General features: G+C 40.8%; 1 protein-coding gene across 1 annotated transcript in view; it reads left to right on the top strand.

The window, feature by feature from the left end:
- ABCA13 (ATP binding cassette subfamily A member 13) overlaps positions 1 to 19569 on the top strand; it is a 207502-nt gene that overhangs the window by 703 nt on the left and 187230 nt on the right. The window contains exons 2-5 of the mRNA XM_050892372.1: positions 7278 to 7371; positions 9113 to 9236; positions 18065 to 18216; positions 19082 to 19110. Coding sequence (XP_050748329.1) covers positions 7278 to 7371; positions 9113 to 9236; positions 18065 to 18216; positions 19082 to 19110 — 399 coding nt within the window. The remainder of the gene's footprint in view (positions 1 to 7277; positions 7372 to 9112; positions 9237 to 18064; positions 18217 to 19081; positions 19111 to 19569) is intronic.

The raw sequence follows: 19569 nt of genomic DNA, 5'->3' as shown, positions 1-19569 counted from the left end.
AATTTTCTCAAGTGAGATAACATTTTTGTGGAAAAAAAAATGTCACTTCAATTAATAGTTTCTCATTGATTTCCCTTGTCTGTGATGATCTGGTGATTTGCAATGGGGCATGTTGGCTGCTTCGGATAGGATTACCTTAATTAAATAAACATATAGCTTTTCATTTCAGAAATATTTCACTTAAAATTATGATTTAGAGAGAGAATTTCTTCTCCAAATGATTTCAAGAGATGTTTTTTAATATGAAAGACATTTTTGGGGGAGGGATACTGTTAGTTATATTCTTCTCCATTCCTAAGCACTTCTGTATGCTCCCTGTTCCTCATACTTCAATCGGTGTGCATTAAGTGGCTTCTCAGTATCTCCTCTTCTCCTCCATGCTGATCTATTTCTCTTCTTTGTCTAGTTTTCCCTCTTACATATTTTTGAAGGACAAAATCTTCATTCATGTAAGTTTTAAGTTTGCCTAATTGGTAGCTTTCCTGAATAGAGAGCTCACTGAGATGCAGACTTCCCCAAACCAGGAATTACAATGAATGACCCAAAGCAAACTTAATTCTGCCTGTTCAGAGCCAGGAGCTGCCCTGGGGAATTTGCAAAACTTCCTTATGTGCTCATTGTGTGAACACTGAGCCATGAAGACACTCCATCTGCAGTTACGCAAGGAGAAATCCAGGTGGATCGTCCACCTATGCAAAGGGCAGGTCAGACCCTTGTAGAATCTGGAGAGAAGCATCTCCTGAAAGATCTGATGTGATTCAGCTCTGTATTATATTGTGTAGATCTACCTGTAGAAGGCAATTGTCTTCTCATGGTTATTTATTAGCAGTTAGGGCTAGAAGACAAGTGTGGTCTGTTGAACTAACGATGTGTCATGAGTGTCTTGTGGCATTAGTTGATACTATGCAGTGAAGGGTGAAGGGGCTGTGAAAGATATAAGTGTTCTGTGAAGAGTAGGTGTTTTGACTGCAATTCAGACAGGCATCAGCGTCTCTTATTAACATGGTTCAAAGGCAGCACAGGATAATATGTATGTTTGGACATCAGTTGGAGTTTGAAATTGCAGTTGTGTAGAAGGTACCTTCTCATTTCTGTTTTGCTCATTTCAGAAGCAAAAGCTTCTGAACTACAGATTCTGGAAGCTCAGGAGATACATACTACCAGGCAACTGTATTACTTAAGTTTTCTATCACTGCATTTCGTAACTACTGTTTATATAGTATTTATTACCATCTAAATTTGCAGCTAGGTAAAGGATTAAATGTGATTCCCCAAAAATCTCCCAAATTCACTTGTTCTGATACCCTAATTTAGAGGAGAATTTGGATTATAATCATGTTGTGAAATGCTCGGAGTGTGTAGTTGCTAATATGGCTGTCAGGAGAAAACAGAAACATAGCCTATCCGAAAACTATGCCTTTTTAAAAAAGCTGCTATTATTAATCATTTTCATTTTGGATTAATGTTAAGCATGAGAGAAAACACTGGTATGATTTTTGCTCTTCATCTGCCCCTCACTGTCATCTTTGCCCTGCTTCTGTCCTTTACAGTTCACACTCCTTTCTTTCACACTTTAAAAGATATAAACATCCTTAAGAGCTGCTTACTGCTGAGTGCCCTCTGTTTTGCACATGTATATTTTTGCATCAGTGCAAAAAAAAAAAATTTAAATAAAATAACAGTGAACGGTTACAAACTTGTCTGCTTTTATCAGCCAGGTCCTAAAGCTCCATTTCCAAATTCGCCATTCTTCCCAGGTGCAACTCACCAGAATGGCATGAGCTCTCAGACCCCAGTTCCCCTCAGTGCCTGGGCAAAGCAGCTGCACAAGGGCTGCAATCTTTCAAATGCCCTTTCTTTGGACCTTCTTCTGTTGGTGCCTTTCCTATTTGAACATGAATATGCCTTATACAGCAGTATTACTTCCCACCTTTACCAGGAATAACTTGCTCAATAAGATCAATTTTGCTTGCTTAATGTCTGCAGCATGCTAATGGTTCATTGAGTCCTCCAACCTACTTCCACTTCAGCCCAACCTGTTGTTGTTGTTGCCTCTGCAGCTGCCTTCTCAGTTCTTGTACTTATCCCAAATTCCTCTGTTATCACATGCTCTGCTAGAAGCCAGCTGAGTGGGGTTTGCTTTGCTAATCTAAAAAAAAAATCATTAGCTTACCAAAGGACAGGACTGCTAAGGGCTCTTTTGGAGGTTGGGAAAAAAAACCCCAACTATTTCAGACTCCCTCACGTCCAAGCATCAGCTGCATGGTTGCTGCTGTTGCTACCCAGGCAGTGGTTGAGAAGGTAGTAAAGACAGCTGGAGCAGACTATGGCAATGTGGACAATGGGATCATTTCTTAGTATTCCTAGGTTCTCTGCAATTGCTATTATCAACATCCAGACTCATGGTACTCTAACAAAGAAAGGCATAAGCATGTTAGACTGAGAAGCCTACCTCTGATAAGCCGTTAATGCATGCTGAAATTCTGGAGATCAATGGAAAATGGGGAAATTATTTGTTTTCCTAAAACCTTCTAAACAACAGAAGTTATTCTAATAGGCCTATACTTGCTTGGCTCACTGGTATTCTCCAGTCACGAATTTGATATATTTATTAAACCTTGAATATTATAGATTCACCAAAATCATTGCTATTTACCCTATTCTTTAGGTGCAATGAGGTTTCTCAGGTGAATGGCAACAACCAAAGAGAATATAGCCCAGAATGAGAGTAACAACTGTTTACAGCTCTTATCATTTCATTAGATGCCCTTCTCCCCCAGTGCCAATGCTAGTGGCATTATGCAATGTTCATTTTGATTCCTAGGTTTGTGCAAAAAAAAAAAAAAACAGATAATTTGTACATTTTAAAAAATGCTGCTGTTGTATTTTTGTATTTTAAGAATCTTTGGCTCATTTGTCCCAGATTTGGAACAATAACCCTTCCCTGCATGCCAGATTTTTGGATATTCTGACTAAGCAAATTAATTTTGGAAGAGCTTAAACCACAGGAAAGTTCCCACCTGTAACTGTTCTGTACCTGGCATACTCTACTATGTTACAGCCTGGGTGACTTTTCTAGTCACAGAATACTCTCTTGTATTTCTAGCCAGATGACACTCAGTTATACCTATAAATGGGTTCTTTCTTCCCCTTTCTCTGTTTTACTTTCTACGTACCATCTAATAATCCAGCAGCAATTCTCAGTGGGTCAAACTCTTAAAGTTCAAAATATTTCTAAAATGTAATTGCAGACAAAAAGCCCAGGAACAGGCCAAAACCAATTAACTAAATTCTATCTGAAATAAATGAACTTTCTTGGCTGCATCCAAAGTCCATGGAAATCTACAGGAAGAATACCACTCAAAGTTTTAGGCCAAGTGATATATCACACCCCATGAAACTTGCAAGAGTGGGCCTCTGGTGACCGGCTATGGTATACCAAACGAAGTGTCAATGAAGAAAGTCCAATTAATTTCACAGCTATCTTAAATATGAATGACTGGTCCTTAATGCAGCCTAATAGGGGAAATGGTAAGAAAAAAGAAGGTCCAGAATGAGAGTATTTCTGTATTTTTTTGGGTGAACTAACCTAGATTTTGAAGTCAGAAGCTTGCCTTATTCTGAACTGATGGGAAATTTGTTTCTCCATTAGTAGGGTTTTGTTTTGTCTCAGTTAATGGGAAACACAATATGTTTTCTGCTTTTCTGTTGTGGTAAGCAAGTAGAATCTTTCAGATACCATAACTCCTCTAAAGCTGTTTGTACAAGCTCAAAAGCATCCCATAATGCTAGTACCACGCTCTTCCTCAATTTTAGTGATAAGATAGTGTGATATTTTTGATCCTAGGTCTACTTCTCCAGAGACATTTAATAAAATCTGTTCCATCCCTCTGGGAAGGCCTTCGTAATGATTAAAGGTCTTCAAGTCTATCTGTTCTCTGCTTTGTAGCACAAATAAATCCCTCTTACCAACATATTTAATGCCCTGCATTTTTTGCTTGAAATCTTCTTACTAATGACAAATAACGTGTTAGATTTCCTTGACCAAAGAGGTACTCTCACCCATAAGTGTCCTAGTGAAATGCTGCTCCAAATTCACATCTTTTTTAGTAAGGCCTAGATTTAGCTCTATACAATAAGACTAGCTTTTTTACTAACAGTTTGGATACTGGTGACTGAGCCAATAGGTAAAACCATTCCTGTTCTTCCCACATCATGAGTCCTTGTTAAATATAACCAAGAACCTCAGCGTTTTTTGGTTGGTAGGTGACAACCAGTGACTTGTTTAGGCCATGAGTCCAGTCTTGGGCTTTCAGAAGTAGGGCTGCCTGGAATTAGCTGTGGTGGCTCCTCACCATGGTTTTATTTACATGACTTTGTGTTTTGTCCTGGTTGTTGTACTGAAAGAGCAAAAAGCTGGCACAGTTATTCTAGTGCCCAGGGCTCACATGATTCTAGATATTGTGCAATGCACTTGGAAGCTACTGAGCCAACCACACTTTCAATTTTTTTATTTATGCTTGATCTGCTTGCAAGAGGTAAAGGAAGTCTCTGGTAAAAGTTTGGTGCAGTAGGACAGATAGAGAACAGAACAGCAAGCTTGAAATCAGAAGACTTTGGTTAGTCCACAAGTTGCCCAGAGATGGTCCCCATGATGCAGAATCCCAAGTGGCTTCTCCAGCTTACAAAAAGATGAGTAGAAACAAAGAAGGACAGGTAAGAAGTAACTCTGTCCTATCTAGAAGGCATTATCAAGTGAATACCTAAATACACCTACAGCTCTGCTCACAGGTGTCAGGGCCCTGAGGGCACTGATAGGTCTTAATGGCCCTGAACAGCCTCACCTGGGGCCTCCACCCACACACCCAGCCCTGCCCCTATTTAAAGTCAGTCTGGGGCCTTTAGTAGGAGTAGTAGCCTCTAGCTCAGCTGTGCCTTCCCATAGAATCTACCAGTGATTGTAGGACTGTGTCTGATCCTGGCTGCTCTCACTGACTGTGACTGTAGCCTGCAGGTTAGCTTCCTGGCTTGATCTTAGGCCTGTCTTATTGCTGCAGACTCACCTGGAGATCCAGACTCTCAGTTGAACCTGCCTGCTGTTACCCAGTCCACTTGCCTTGCTGGGGTACTGCAGGACAGGCCTTGCCTGACAAGGATGCTTCTGGCCTGGCATCCCCTTTGGCTCCCTATCCTTTAGGGAGCAGCTGGCTGGTGCTGTGCCCTGACTGCTATCTTAGGTTGCCTTGAGCCCTGAGGTGAGCACCAGAGAGTCCAGCCTGTGGCTGGCCAGGGCCTTTCCTCTATAAACCCCACCCTGAGCTCTGGTTTCCCACAGCTCTGACTCCCACAGTTCTTGTGGGGACCTTCCCCCTGCCCCAGCATTGGCCTGGGTGGGTGGTAGTGGTGGTGTGTGTCTCCAGGGGCAGCCTTCACCCTTTCCAGCCCCTCATGGGCAGCCTGGTGATGCCTCCCCCAAGTCTCTTCTGCAGTGTCCCTTTCCTCATCTGCTGTAGCTGGCTCCACCCCCCCCCCCAAAATAGCCCACTGATACCCTGCAGCAATGGCACCACTGCACAGCAAGTGCAGTGCATTCCGATCCCAGATGGGAGGTATGGGGATGAACATGCCGAGGAGGTGAGGCTGCTGCCAGGGCCCTGGGGGCACTGCTAAGCCTTAATGGCCCTGACCAGCCTCACCTGGGGCTCCACCTGGTCCCATGGCTCAGCTGAAATGGGGCTTCTGGGCCCTCAGCTCCTGCCTGGGTGAAGTCAGAGGAGCACCACTCTCCAGCTCAGCTCTTGTGCTCGACCGCTGTCTTTCTCGCTTGACCGTGGTCCTGCCTCATCACCATGACCTTGCCTGAGGATCTGGACTCCTGGTTGAAGCTGGCTGCGATGGCTGGGCCTGCCCTGCTCACCTTGTGGGGTTCTGTGGGACGGGTCCCCAGCCAGCAAGGCCCCCATCCTGCTGGGAGGTGTTGCCATGCATGGCTGCCCATGCCTTAGGGAGCAGCCGGCCCTCACTGCTCCCTAAAAATATGAAAGCACCAGGCCTCGCTTATTTTTCGTTGGCCCCTATTGGGTTTGGAGTGTGTTCAGTTTAGATAAATGGCAATTTCCCTAAATTTCAGGAAGCCTTTATTTCCTTGCCTTGTGTTCAGCAGAGCAGGCCTTTTCCACAGGGAAGACTCTGCCGTTGGATTTTGTTCTTAAGCATTATGTTACTTTTCTCAGGTATTTTTCTAACATACCCAAGTTTAGGAATCAGTTCCCCAGTAGGATTTGGCTCAACTCTGACAGTTTAGAAATAAAAATCCTCAGTATGCTTCAGAGAAGTTAATAGCCTCTAATGGGAGATCTTTAGTGTGATTCTTTGTCATTTCTACTACATTTCTGTTACTGAGTTCGGCATTCACACTTTCCTAGCTCTTTTATCAGTGAATCTAGAAGTCTTGAAATTTGGCTGAATGGCAGTTTCTTCCTTTTTGCAGCTGAAAATTGAGACAATTGTTTTTGTTTGGTTGTTTTTTGTTTTTTTTTTTCCTCCATGCAATCCATTTGGGGGGTTGCAGCCTCTCTGCGGAGGCACAAGCATATACTGTGTACGTGCAATTTGCTCAGAGGAGACATGCTCAAAATCTGTGAGTCCCGCAGTGCACCAGCTTGGGTGCCTTTTCATTGTGGCCATTGTGGAAACGGGAAGGCGGGGAAACAAGAAGTGTGGCGATGGGCAGCCTCAGGCCCATTAGCTTGGTCTCACAACGCCCTGCTGCTGGAGGTGACGAAGGCAGCTTTTGGAGAGAGGCGACTGCAGGTGAAAGAAAGCGTGTAATGGCAGCAGTCAGGGAGCTAGGGAAGGACAAGGAGGTATGCCTCCAGGCAGGGTTCAGGACAGCAGGCTTCAGGGGAGCATGAGGAGTTGCAGCAAGGTGCGGAATGCTGCTGGCTTCTTAGGAGGCTCAGGTATGGGAAAGCTGGATGTCACTGTCATCACGTTGTCAGAGTTACTGTGTTGATCAGAGAGAAATATCTACAAACGCTATAAATAGAAGAAGTGAAAACTACTTTTGTACTCTGAAAGCAGTGTATTTGGCAAAGTTATAGGGATTTTAAATAGAAGCCTTAATTACTAATTTGCTTTTAATAATCTTATTTTCCCTTAAGTAGTTGTAGAGGGGATATTTAATGTTTTTTTATTAAAAGATATATGAATTTTAATGATTTGTTCCCAAATCCTGTTTTCTATAGTACTGACAATGTTTTGATTTCCCTTTTCAGGTCCTGTCTCTCACTGAAATACTCTGGCCATGTGTGCTTTTCTTGATTCTGGCTGCAATCCGCTTCCAGGAGCCCCCAAAATACAAGGAAAACTGTATGTTTTGTTTCACCTGTGTTCTATTTTGGTTGCCTCTGCTTGTAGAAGTATTTAGGAAATATTAAAGATATCCTAGAAGAGGGGACTTACTTACTTAAATGTAATGGAGCCAATGAAAAGAATCCTACAGTGGGATTCAGTCTTGTCTAGCTGTGGGTCTGAGTAAGTCATATTTAGGTGGGAAAGAAATACAAAGTTTAAGGTCTGATTTGTCAGACCGGTTTTGGACATCTGCTTTGGAGTAAGGTGGATTACTTGGGTTTTAGTTGTACTTATTTCTTTCTATTTAGTAATGGAGTTTAGATGACTGGCTCAGAGGTAGATAATTATGCAGTAGATATTAACAGTTAGACAAAATGAATCTTACCCCTACCCACTTCCTGGAATTTAGAATGAACATTTTGTAAATAATAAATTCTTCCATTTCCATCAACACTTCAGAACTTGTTATGACTACCTTCACCTTATAAAGTTCTTTTTGCTTTTATCTTGTCAAACATTAACTTTATTCAGAAAAGAATGACTTATGATATTATAGTCTATTCAGTTTATTATTCTGTTATTCACAGATGTCAGTAAGCTGGGGATAAACCAGCTTTAGCTACATTAGAAACCAATTTGGTAAAACAATTATAGATCTGTAGAGTGAAACATCTGCAGAGAATCTAGCCTGCACTATATACATTTACTTTAGACTAGCTCTAGTCTGGACCCAAGGATGCAATGAATGCTAATGGTTTGAGTAAATTAAGTGTGCTCTTGGAGTACATCTTCTGCTTTGTTTTAGCAGAAAGGGATCCAGTGTACGTGCTCGGAGAGCTTTCTATAATGTGAACTGGAGTGTCCTAAGTAAAAATAACTCATCTGCAAAAGGCACTGGTCATTCACAACTCAAAATTCATTATTTTATACATCAGGTACAGCTCCTGAGGCATGAAGGATGGTTTGACTAACAGTGCAATTTCTAATGGTACATGTCTCAAAAATATTGGCACCTGAATTTAAATAAAATTAGGATTTTTAAGTATCATGTACATGTAGTAAATTCCCCATTTCTGCATCTTTCAAATCTGAATATTCAGTAAGAGTCCTAGCCCAAATGTTAGCTTTCTTATCTCCTTCTCATTTCATTCCCTTAATTTTGATGTAATGGTTGCCAAAAGAAGGTTATCCAGAGGAAGAGGGGAATGACCTTTCAAGTATTTCTCAATTTTAGCTGTTTTAAAAGGAGAAATGAAGTTAAATAGGAACCCTATAGCTATTTCTTATGTTTCAAAATAAGCAAAAAGTTGCTTTATATTCTGAAGTTTAAATTCTCAGAACTACGGAGACATATGGATAAATACCAGAGATATGGAAAAGTTGCTGTCTAGACAGTCTTGATGGATGTAGAGGAGGAGAATAGTAGAGGAAATACTATTTTGTGAGGAAGTCTATATTCTAATCTAGGTCACAAGTAATTTTGGGCAGAGAGGCTAGCAAGCATGTGATGTTGCAACGGTGTTGCTACCATGAAAATCAGCTTTTCAAAGACTGCTCTCAAATGTTATACCCTGTTGTCACAGTCTGACACAGAAGTTATTCATTTGCTGTGGTGAATTAGTTGTTCTTAAATGGGACACCTGCCATCAATACAATTTCATTGTTTGCAGTTTCTAGGAGAAGGGAACACAATGTGATGGTACAGGTTTGTAACTGCAATGTCACTGGTTTTAATTCTGCTGCTGCTTGGTTTTAGGTTACTTAGAAGCTCGGGATTTACCAAGTCGGGGCCTTTATCCTTTCATGCGGACCCTCCTCTGTAATGTTGGTTCAAAATGCAAGAATACTAGTTACACAACACAGAAAAACAACCGCTTACAGTAAGTTACAGCTTACGAATTTGACAGAGCTGTCGATATCACAGTGCATCTTTTCCTACAGCAAAGGTTCTTATTGTCTTGTAGACAGGTAGAATAGGAGCTTTGTTACTCTGTGCTAAAAGTTTCCTTCAGTGTCCTTATGAATGCAAAAGATGTAGGGCCTTAGTCATGCCTCTTCCTAATTTTTGTTTGCCTTTCTTAGGCATTTCATGCTGTTATTAGATATTGAAAACTGTTTTGGGGGAAAATTGGAGAGGTACCTTGTGATATTCTTGCCCTTCACTGCTGCTATGTGAAAACATACTTTTATCCTTCACTAGAAAGTCTTTTATTACACGACGGTGAGATTGAGTAACAAAAAGTATATCATACATGGATTTAAACTTTGAATAGTGTGGGAGCATACATGGTGGGAGAAGTAAACACAGAAAAGCAAAACAAGGATAAGTCTCAAGTAAGACCCACAAAGAGCCAAAAAGGAATAGCAGAAGCTCTGTGATAAAAAGAAGTTGAAAGCTCTGTAATAAAAAGAACTTGAAATAGTCTGGAAGAGGGCCTTGTCACAGGATCCCAGAATGCAGAAAGAAAAAAGACGAACTTGAATTTGGGCTTTTTCTTTAAGAAATGTAGTCATTTCATCTACTTCAAAATGTTGAAAAGCATTGAGATGCAATGACATTTATGCAAATTGGCTGAAGGATGTAGTCATAAGCAACCTTTCAAAATATACAACAATAAAGTCAAAGTAAGGTGAGCTAATCAGAATATATGTGTGTGTATATGTATATTTGTTCTTAGGAAAAAAAAAGATCTTAGAGGTTTGAGCCAGGTAAGTGTGTAAGAGCATCAAGTTTTTATGCTTTATTATTGTAGAGGTTTATAGGTAGCAATAAATTCAGCATGCAGCAAGTTGGAAAGCTTCAGTATCACAGTAATAGGCCATAATACTAACCGTTTGATCTAGACAGTCTGTTCTATTTACTTGTACATGTAGAGAACTGTTGACTGAGCATAAGACCATGCAAAATCTTGTTTATGGGCAAACACCTTCTATATAAAGCAATAATTTGTTAGCAGAATTGAAATCTTAACAGTTTAGTCCAGATATATTATTACACAAAATACTTATATACTGAAATAATAGTATTACAGTAATATCCCCAAACAAAAATTCTCCTAATAATAATACAGTTAAAATTGTTACACAACCACTTAAGTTTCTACTCCTTTCCCTGGGGTTATGCTCACCTTTCCACTGCTGCTCTGGGTTATAAGGTCAGTGGCTGCAATCTGGTGGTGGTGGGGTTGTTATGGCAAGTCATGATCTGGAGCCCTTTGCCTGGAGGAGTGTGGTGTTGATGGCTTCTTTTTCACTCTAGGGTGCACTTGGGGTCACCTATGTTTGCTAATGTGCTTTTATACCTTGCTTGTTCTCCATTGGTCTATGTCTCTATGATACATCTGAATTTACATGATATGTCTAAATGTATATGGTATCTTTTACATATGTTAGGTACCTGTTCTTTTTTCTTGATACTTATAAATTGGCTTTGTCTGGCTATAGTTCTGCATTTTAACTGACCACTGGTGAGTTGTTTATAGCCATGGGGTCCTCAGTGCCAGCCTGTGCCCCATCTCTTATCATCCCAGACCTGTACTCCAGTACAGTGCAACCTGTGTCCCGACTTCTCAGGGCCTCTACTATTATACTGGGCCTGTGTTCCTCTGCACTGCTTTGCTATGTTAATCATAAATATCTCATTTTGCACTGAATGATCACTGGTTACTACTATCTGTATAAAACTATGGTGGCATTATACAATGACAAGTGAAGGTAAAGCAAATAGCCATAGCCATCTGGCCAGGAAAAAAAAGAAGTTAAAACTAAACCAAGTCAAAACCAAAACCTCAGGCACATTAAGACAAGTTCAGACAAAGCAAAGGTGGCAAGCCTCTGTGCCATGGTCTTACAAACTCAGTACAAAGCCTGTAGCCTGTTACTTGCAGTGGCAATACTATATTACTGGGTTATAGAGTTACAATAGCTGTTGGCCTTTTTAAAAATTGTTTCCTAAAAGGATAGTTTTTATTTATATCACTAGTCCAGATGCCATCTAAGTGTGTTAAACCTCTAGAAACTATGAACTATATTGACTGCTCTGCATGATTATTTACACTGCTTTGACTGAACTGCCCAAATTATATTTCAGCTCAAAAGAAAAGCAGGAAAGAATTTCCTGGAGGCAGTCTTAGACCTACTTAAGAATTGGGGAAATTATTCAGTGGCTTTCAATTTTTCACCTGAAAAATAAAATGCATGCATGTATGCATATTTATACACTCAATAGGTTACACTGAGTAACATATAGCCTAGGTAAGGGAAAGGGGTAAAAAGGTAGGATGAAGTTCATTCTGAGGTCAGTCTGTTCCAGCAGATCCGTCAGTATAAATTAAATCAACCTCAGGGCTGCTCTGACTTATGCTGGCTGCCAACAGCCTTAGGAATACAGACTGTCGGCTTGATCAGTCAAACATAACTGAATCCTACAATGTCCCTGTGTTGACTGGAGAGAAAGGGTGGCATAGGAACAGTAATACCAATTGTCTTGCCTTTGAGAATTTATATCAAACCATAGGTGGTTCTTTATAATAATTTTCAGGGACATTTTTGCATCAACAATGTTGTGTTTATTAAAGGTAAATCAAAGACTGTGCATAGTTTGCATGGACACTTAACCCATTTTTTTTCACAGTATGTAGCACATTGGTGCTATCAGTTTGAAATATAGTTGTTGTCTTTTGGAAAAAGTAATTCTATGACTTCTGTTCGAACCTCCATTATGAAAGCCATAAACCACCCAAATAACTATTTGTCAGTGAGCAGCCTGAGCAGGGCTGCTTCATGAAGGGGGCTGAGCCAGGGGTTTAAGTCATCCTGGTGCAGACCATGCCCTCACAAATGTGGCACCATCCCCTCAGGCAACATACTCCGTTAGCAGCCTCTGACATGGTGAGAAGATGAGCCAGGTGAAAGCTACAACTACCTCATTAACTTTGATTTGCAGCAAAATCTGCCACCTCCTCTGATGCCTTGGAAAGCACCCTTTTTTCAACAGCTCTGAGGCTTTGCTCCTTCAGCCACTGCAAAAGCTGCTGGCTTGCAGCTCTTTGATGTGATTCCCTAGCCTGTTACACCCAGCAGTATCTCAGGGCAGAGGAGTAAGGAAATATTTAGGAGGTATATTTAGGACCTCCCATGGCAAAGGATATTTTTCCCTGCTTTTTCCAGAATGTTCCACCCCCAACCTCATCTTAATGGAGAACAGAGTAAAATTGAGAGCATGCAAATAAGATAAAAACCATGCAGCACAGTGTCCCATGGCCTTACATCCACACCCACAAATGAGAGTGCATGTGCCTGGAAGCATAATGTATTCCCAGTACTCTTAATTCCACTGCAAATCTTGCAGAATGTGGTGGGATTTGCCCTTGCAGCTCAGACTCCTGGATCTATATTTGTTAGACTTCTCAATACCTAAAAGAAAATTAAGCTTAGGTTTTCTTGGACGTAGAACTACAAAGATCACAAAAACAAGACTCTAAAATGTTGTTTCTAAGCACATTAGTTTATTTCCCTTTATTTAGCTACAAGTAGTAGCAGCCTGAGCAGCCTCACCCTGTAGGTGTGTCAGAGCCCCAGGTCTGTCTCTGGCATCTTCTCCTGGATGGACCCATCGGGTCCATGTGGTAGCTCTGTCTCCTTTTGCACCTGACTAGACTCCTGGGCTCATCCCGCCATGTTGGGGCTGTCGCTGGAGCCTGTGACCCACCCCCAGGTCTGCCTGCTGGCTAGGATCCTGGGGGACGGTGCCCCATTGGTGAGGGCATGGCCTCCTCCAGGGTCACGTCAGTTCCTATCTTGGCCCCCCTCCCGGAGCAGCCCCACTCATGCTGGTCCCTTTCTTGTTACTGGTTTTATTGATACCTGGGCCTCTGTGGTTCTCTAGTGGAGTAGTAGCAGAAGAGATCATGTACAGGAGCAGGTGTGGAAAAACAAAATCAAGGAAGGTCTAAGCAACAATGGTAACACTTGTATAAGAATTGGTTAGAGGGTCAAATTTTTCTTTAATGATGTATCTCTTCAAATGAAAAAAGAAATAATTCTGTGAGACAGCTGTATGTCTGCAACAACTTATTGGAATAGTAACCCTGTGTGGTCTGGGCCAGCTTTTGTAGTCTTGTGCTATGTAGTTGGAAAACAGAAACCTAAGCAATTTTCGTGATCTTGCTTATAGATTGTCAGAGAGTTGGGGAGAAAAGGAATTTTAAACATGAGTTTTCTCCATTTTATAGCCAATTAAGAACAACACTTTTTTGGTTCTTTATATTTTTGGTCCATTGCATTTTAGAAGGGTTATAATAGTATGCAACACGGAGGGGAAAGATCTTTCTGTGACAGACGCACAGTAAGCTATTCTCCAGCATGTGTATTGGTGTTGATGGAGATGTCATGTCTCCAGGCTGTCCTGAGATGGTGCAGAACGAGAGCCAGCACAGCTGGGACTTTGCAATTTTAGAGAGAAATTTTTAAGATGGTGACAGGGGTGAGGTTGAGCCAAGAGTTTGCTGAGAGGCTTATGAAAATCACCAGTCTAAATGGCATTGCACATCGTAGCTGAGATCTCAGATGAACTCTGAAACGTTCTTATTGTCATCCTGAGTAAGTTGGTAATTTGGACAGAATTAGCATTTCTGAGTCATGGCTTTGGGAAATGCCAATTGCTTGTACATGCTCAGAGATGCAGAATCTTTTTGCTCTTTTGCAGTGTTTCATCATGGTCAAAACTTGTATGAATGTATGTCTTTAGTTTGATTTCTGTCCTTATGCAAGTATTTCTGGAAATGCACAATTAAGGGAAGAGTTACCATGGATGATAATGCAATTTTTATATATATATATATATATGCACACACACCTTCTCCTAACACCCCAGTTCTAATTATTTATGTCCTCTCCTACAAATTACTGGCTTCCTCCTTTTGTCCTTTTTGTCATCCCTTGCTTCTCCTCTTTATTGTTCCTAGCAACTGCTGCTGTTGACTTCCTTTACACATATGCAAGTAAGTTAATGTTGTCTTCTGCTCCAGAAAGCACACATTGAAGGCTCTTTGGGAGAGTAGCAGTACAACAATTAAGTATTTTTGAGAGTAGCAGTACAACAATTAAGTATTTTTGTTGGCGCGCTGTCTGAAAATTGCTTGTCTTGACTGTCCCTGCAGCTGGTTTTGAAGTCTAGTTTCTTATCTTTTTGGCAAGATGGTGACCTCTTCCTGTAATTTTGTTTAACTTGTGCTAAATTAAGAAACTAGTAGTATCTTGTAGGATTCTTATTAGGAGATAAATATGGTCCCCTATTACCATGTTGAAAATATATAAAATCCTTTAAAACTTAGCATGGATATTCAGCAAATAGAACCTCTGTAATATTTTAATCTGTTTCATAAAACTGAGCCTGATGATTGATAACTAATATCATGCTCATTGCCATTTCCTCTTCCAAAGGAGGTTGCGCTTAGCTCCAAGAGTAACCAGAGGAAGGGCTGTGGCAATGACGGCAAAAGAGGGGCACGAGTGGCAGCTGGCTGACATCACTCCTGCCCTGGAAATCCCCATAAAGCTAATAGTTCAGAAACAGCATGTCCAAACGGCTGCTCTTGTCCTGCTGAGAGGCTTGTGCTTGGGAGTGTGGTGTTTCTATGAGTTTTTCAGGTTGCATGTGCTGCCTTCTCTTCTGTAATAGCTGGGCCTTATACCTGGTTTTTGGTCCTTCTTCCATACCCTAAGTATCTACACCCCCCTACTGTTTCCCAGCTCCCTCCCCAGTTTCACCATCAACTTGCTTTTCCCTGCACTTCTCCCTGGAACTCTTCAGAGCCACCACGCTCCAAGTGCTGCCAGCTATTTTCTTTAATGTTTCTAGTCTGTGTATCTTCCCCAGTCCCGCCCCCCTCATGTACTCTGTGGGACCCCTCGCAGGGCAGTGGCTTGTCTCCCCAGTGCTCAAGCCCGGGGACACTGAAGGGATAGCCCAGCTGAGCTTGCTGTCCTGCTCGGGCAAGGGGCAGAGCAGGAGGGCTGAGCAGGCTGCTGCTGCTGCTACTGCTGCTGCCGCCGCCACCTAGGGCAGCATGACCTGAAGCCTTTTGCCCAACTTCCTAGTTCAAAGGAAGCTTTACAGCTATCAATGAAACATTTTGAAGCTAAGTGATGAAGAGCAGACAGCATTTTTCCTTGCTCAAATTGGGAGATGGGGGAGTTCAGTTTTCCTCTTGTTTAGAAAGCTATTGCTAAACAGACCCTGCTTATCTATTACATTTGCTACCTACCTGCTCTGAGAACCACTCACTGCTTTGCTCAGGCAGTGTGAGGGTGAATGGTTTCTGGGCTGGGATTACTCACAAGAGATTCAGATTAACAGAAGTGATTAATGTTCACACAATGCAGCCTGTGTTACCGGGTGTGCTTCTGCTATATATCAAACAGGTGGCTATAGCACATAAAATTAGATGCCAAGAAGGTTTTTTTTGTTGCCCTGCTCTTTATCAACACAAGCTTTGCAGATCCAAGGTGCAGTAGAGTCAGCGATGGGGGTAGAGGAGAGGGAGTTACTGACTCTCCTTGTCGCTGTTATCTGTGCAACCTGGTGCTGGCAGGGAGGCTGTACAGCACCAGCAGCCCTGGAGCCAGCGTTGAGCCCGGCCATATGCTCCTACGTGAGTAAAAGTGTCCTTTTTCCCCAGAGCATTATTGTTTGCAATGCTTCTAAAACAGGGAGATTTGTACATGGGGATGCAAGGCTTATGTCTAGTTTGGAGGCAAAACAACGTGGGTTGAAATACTGCCTTTACACTCCACTTTTCTGAATAATTGTGATTATTTTAAGTGACCTTGTTTTGTGAGTTTAGTTGTCAATTTAAAGTTCAGCAAGTATTTTGAAAAAAAAAACAACCTGTGGAAAATCCTGTGGAAACTGAGCTAGAGTATTGTTTTTTTAAAGTTCTAACTGGATTTGTGTTTTAACCAATGTAGTTGTTGTTATTCTGGTCAAGCGCTGGCCACTTGTTCATGCTCAAAAAGCACAGTGCTAGAAAGTTTTCAGTATGTAGTTAGTGTTCCTGTTCTTTGCCAAATACCAGCTGTCTGAAATTTCAGGCAGTAGGTGTGTTAGTAATATTGGAATTTATGTGGTAGTTTTCAAAAGCAATAGCTAAAGTGCAGCTATTAATCACCCTAAAAGCTGCCCTCTGAGCAACAGAAACCTGCTTTTTAAAACTCTATTCAAAAGGAAAAAAAAAAAATGTGGTGAGGAATTGTTCTGCCTTTAATCCATTGAAGTTTGAGGCTGGTGAAAGAGTTTTCCAAAATCCTACTGGCTGCCGGCCAAGTTGGGATCAAAATAAGCTGCACTGAAACAATCAAGAACTTGATTAAATTTTCTTCTCATCCATTAGTCTAAAGTTGCAGAAAGCTCTGTGGGTGTCTGAACAAATGAGGATCAGGGAGGGAGAGAAAGAGAAATGAGAGAATCAGAAAGAAGTGGCTGATGTTTCTGCTTTGGTTTGTGAATCTCTCTCATTAGGTTTTTCTTTACAAATAAGTAAGAATTGTGCTGAAAACTACTATTCACATACAAGTTTGACAAGAAAGGAATGTAACTATTTTTGTAAGTGGGGCTTATGTGACAGTTAATTGTGCTTTTGATGAAAAATAGCAATATTTTTGCTACACAGGATTTCACTCTAAGATCATTTGAACTTCCTATAAGATAAACCAGAATTCAGCTGCCTAGTAACATGCTAAAGATGATTATTCTATTGTTTATGGTGCCTTAGGAGAGTCTAAGTAATTTTGTCCTGTAAAGAGACGTTTAAATGACTTTTTGACTTCTGATTTCATCTTGAAAGTATTGTTAGAAAATTGTTGTGCTGTTGAGTAGCCACCAGATGGTAGTATGATAGAGATAATAGAGCTAACATATACCAGAGGTTTAGCTGTAAGCTAAAATCAGGGAAAAGCCAGTAGTGATAATAGGATGCTATTTTTATAGGGTGTTGCATGTATTTGAAAAAACAAGCTGTCATATCCCAAATACAAACTGTATAGGTTTTCCTAACAACAGACACTTTTTGTGTGTGAGTTGGCATAAGGCAAAAAAATATAGCCAGAGACACCATTCTTCTCGCTTTTCAAGTAGAAGGGTACCTTGAGGAGCACATCATCTGGAATTGGCACACATTTGTTAGTGTGGATGCTTTTTTGTTAAGGTGGTGGAATTGTTATCATACTTCTGTTGCTTAGTAAGCTAACTAAAGAGGAAGCACCAACTTTCTTCAGGGCCTAGAAAGAGGGACTTAACCTAAATTTCATCTGATGACATTGATCAACTTACCTGTTCTGGTTGCACCATGTTGCCTTAGATGCAATAGGAAAGCTTGAACTTCAGGGTACAGGCCATCAAAGAACCATCACCTGGACTCATGATAAATCAGGGGAGAAAAGTTGAGTGTGTTCAGAAACATCAAAGACTTCTTTGGATGTGTCTGTCTTTGGCTGCTGCCAGAATTGGGTTACTGGCGTAGGTAAGCGGCTCCAGCTCAGCAGTTTTTCATTGCCCTCTTTCCTGAGGTTTTGAGATTCAGTGCTGCAACTTGCATGCTCATGAATTGAACTAAATAAAAGTTGTGTAAATGCATAATAGTTAAAAAATCAGAATACTTGCTTCCAGTTTGTAGTTACCTCCCCTGTCCCATTTCCTTCTCTGAAAAAGTACTGCAGGCATCCAAAGTAGTCCAGGGAGATTCACGGGACCTGACCTAGACTTCATGAAGGAGATAGAAGAACTTGCAAAGGGATTTATTGAGACCACAGAGAAAGCCATGGCTTTAGATAAGCTATGGGAGGAAAACTCAAAGTTCTCAGGTAAGCTGTGATCTTTCCAATAATTAATTGCTTTGTCTATCAGGTAGTGATAACTATCAAATGAAGGAATACTCTTATCTTAAAAATAAAATGAACAAACTAAAATTTTAGCTGATCTGAAAAAAGCCACTTTTATGATTACTATTACAATGGCTGTTATAAAATTATTAGGAAAAAAGTTAGCTTTCTAAAACTTGTTTTACTACTTGATAGTTAAAATACTGTGAGGGGGAAGGTTTAAAGGTAAGGATTAATAATCTGAGTACATGGTTACTTGGTCTAACATGCATTCAGAAGTAACTTATGAGGATTTAAGTCTTTCTCCCCAGGTTTTTCTGTTGTACTAGGGAGTATAGGGATGGAAAATCTCAGTAGCTTACATCTGGTGACCTTTAGGCAAACAAGTCAGTCTCGCACTAAAAGAATGAGACACCAAGGACTGATGCTCCCGCTCTGTTCCCACCTGTACTGCGCAGCCTTGCTGCTGTAGCCGGTGGGCATTTAAGACCTGCTACTACCCTGCCTTTCTCGTTGAGTTTTCAAGCAGAAAGATTTAGACAAAACAGTCATTTTCATGCCTGGCTGTCTGGGAGCTAGTACGTTCATCTAGTGTTGATGTGATGATTTCATCTTACTGAAAAGTGAATGGTAAGCAATTTCTTTTAAATTGTTTTTGTGATCATAGTAGAAGTATTGGAAAGCACAGAAAATCAAGTGGAATCACTATCTTTCTAGGGTATTAGTTGTTTCACATGCCTTTACTCCTGTAGAAATGCCCTTTGTGCACTACGTGCTATTGCTTATAAAATTGATTCTTCTGAAGTTAATAATGCTTGTCTGTAAAGGAAAATATTTGATTTTACAGGGCTCCATAACATCACCACTTTTCTTACTGTAAGTATTTTTACAGTCTATTTCTAAATTACAGTTCTGGATTTTGAGGCATCTTTATTATAATGGTTAGAAATTTGTATCTTGTCAAGTTTTAGTAAACTATCTTTAAAAAAAAATTGGTATGCTGTTGAAGGAAAAAATGTCTTGTAAATTTGATAGAGGTTCAGTGGTTTCTAGATTACTGATTTAAACCAGTCTATGTTGTTAGTAGCTAAAATCCACAGCTATTTGAAGGCTAGTTGTTCATTTGGAGCAATTTAAAAGTGCATCTGCCAGACCTTGTGTGGCTGTATAAAATCATATTACAAAATGTCTTGCAAGGAACTCTTATCCTAATGTGTACTTATTATTAAAAACAAACAAACCCCAAACAAACAAAAAAACCCAACCCAAAACTTAAAAAGGACTGCAGTGAGATTGAAAAGATGAGGCTCTTGCTTGAATGAGATTACTTTGAAT

The sequence above is a fragment of the Gymnogyps californianus genome, chromosome 2 (assembly GCF_018139145.2).
Source record: "Gymnogyps californianus isolate 813 chromosome 2, ASM1813914v2, whole genome shotgun sequence".
Classification (NCBI taxonomy): domain Eukaryota; kingdom Metazoa; phylum Chordata; class Aves; order Accipitriformes; family Cathartidae; genus Gymnogyps; species Gymnogyps californianus.
The sequence above is the reverse complement of the archived record's forward strand: the minus strand, read 5'-3'. Positions and strand labels throughout refer to the sequence as shown.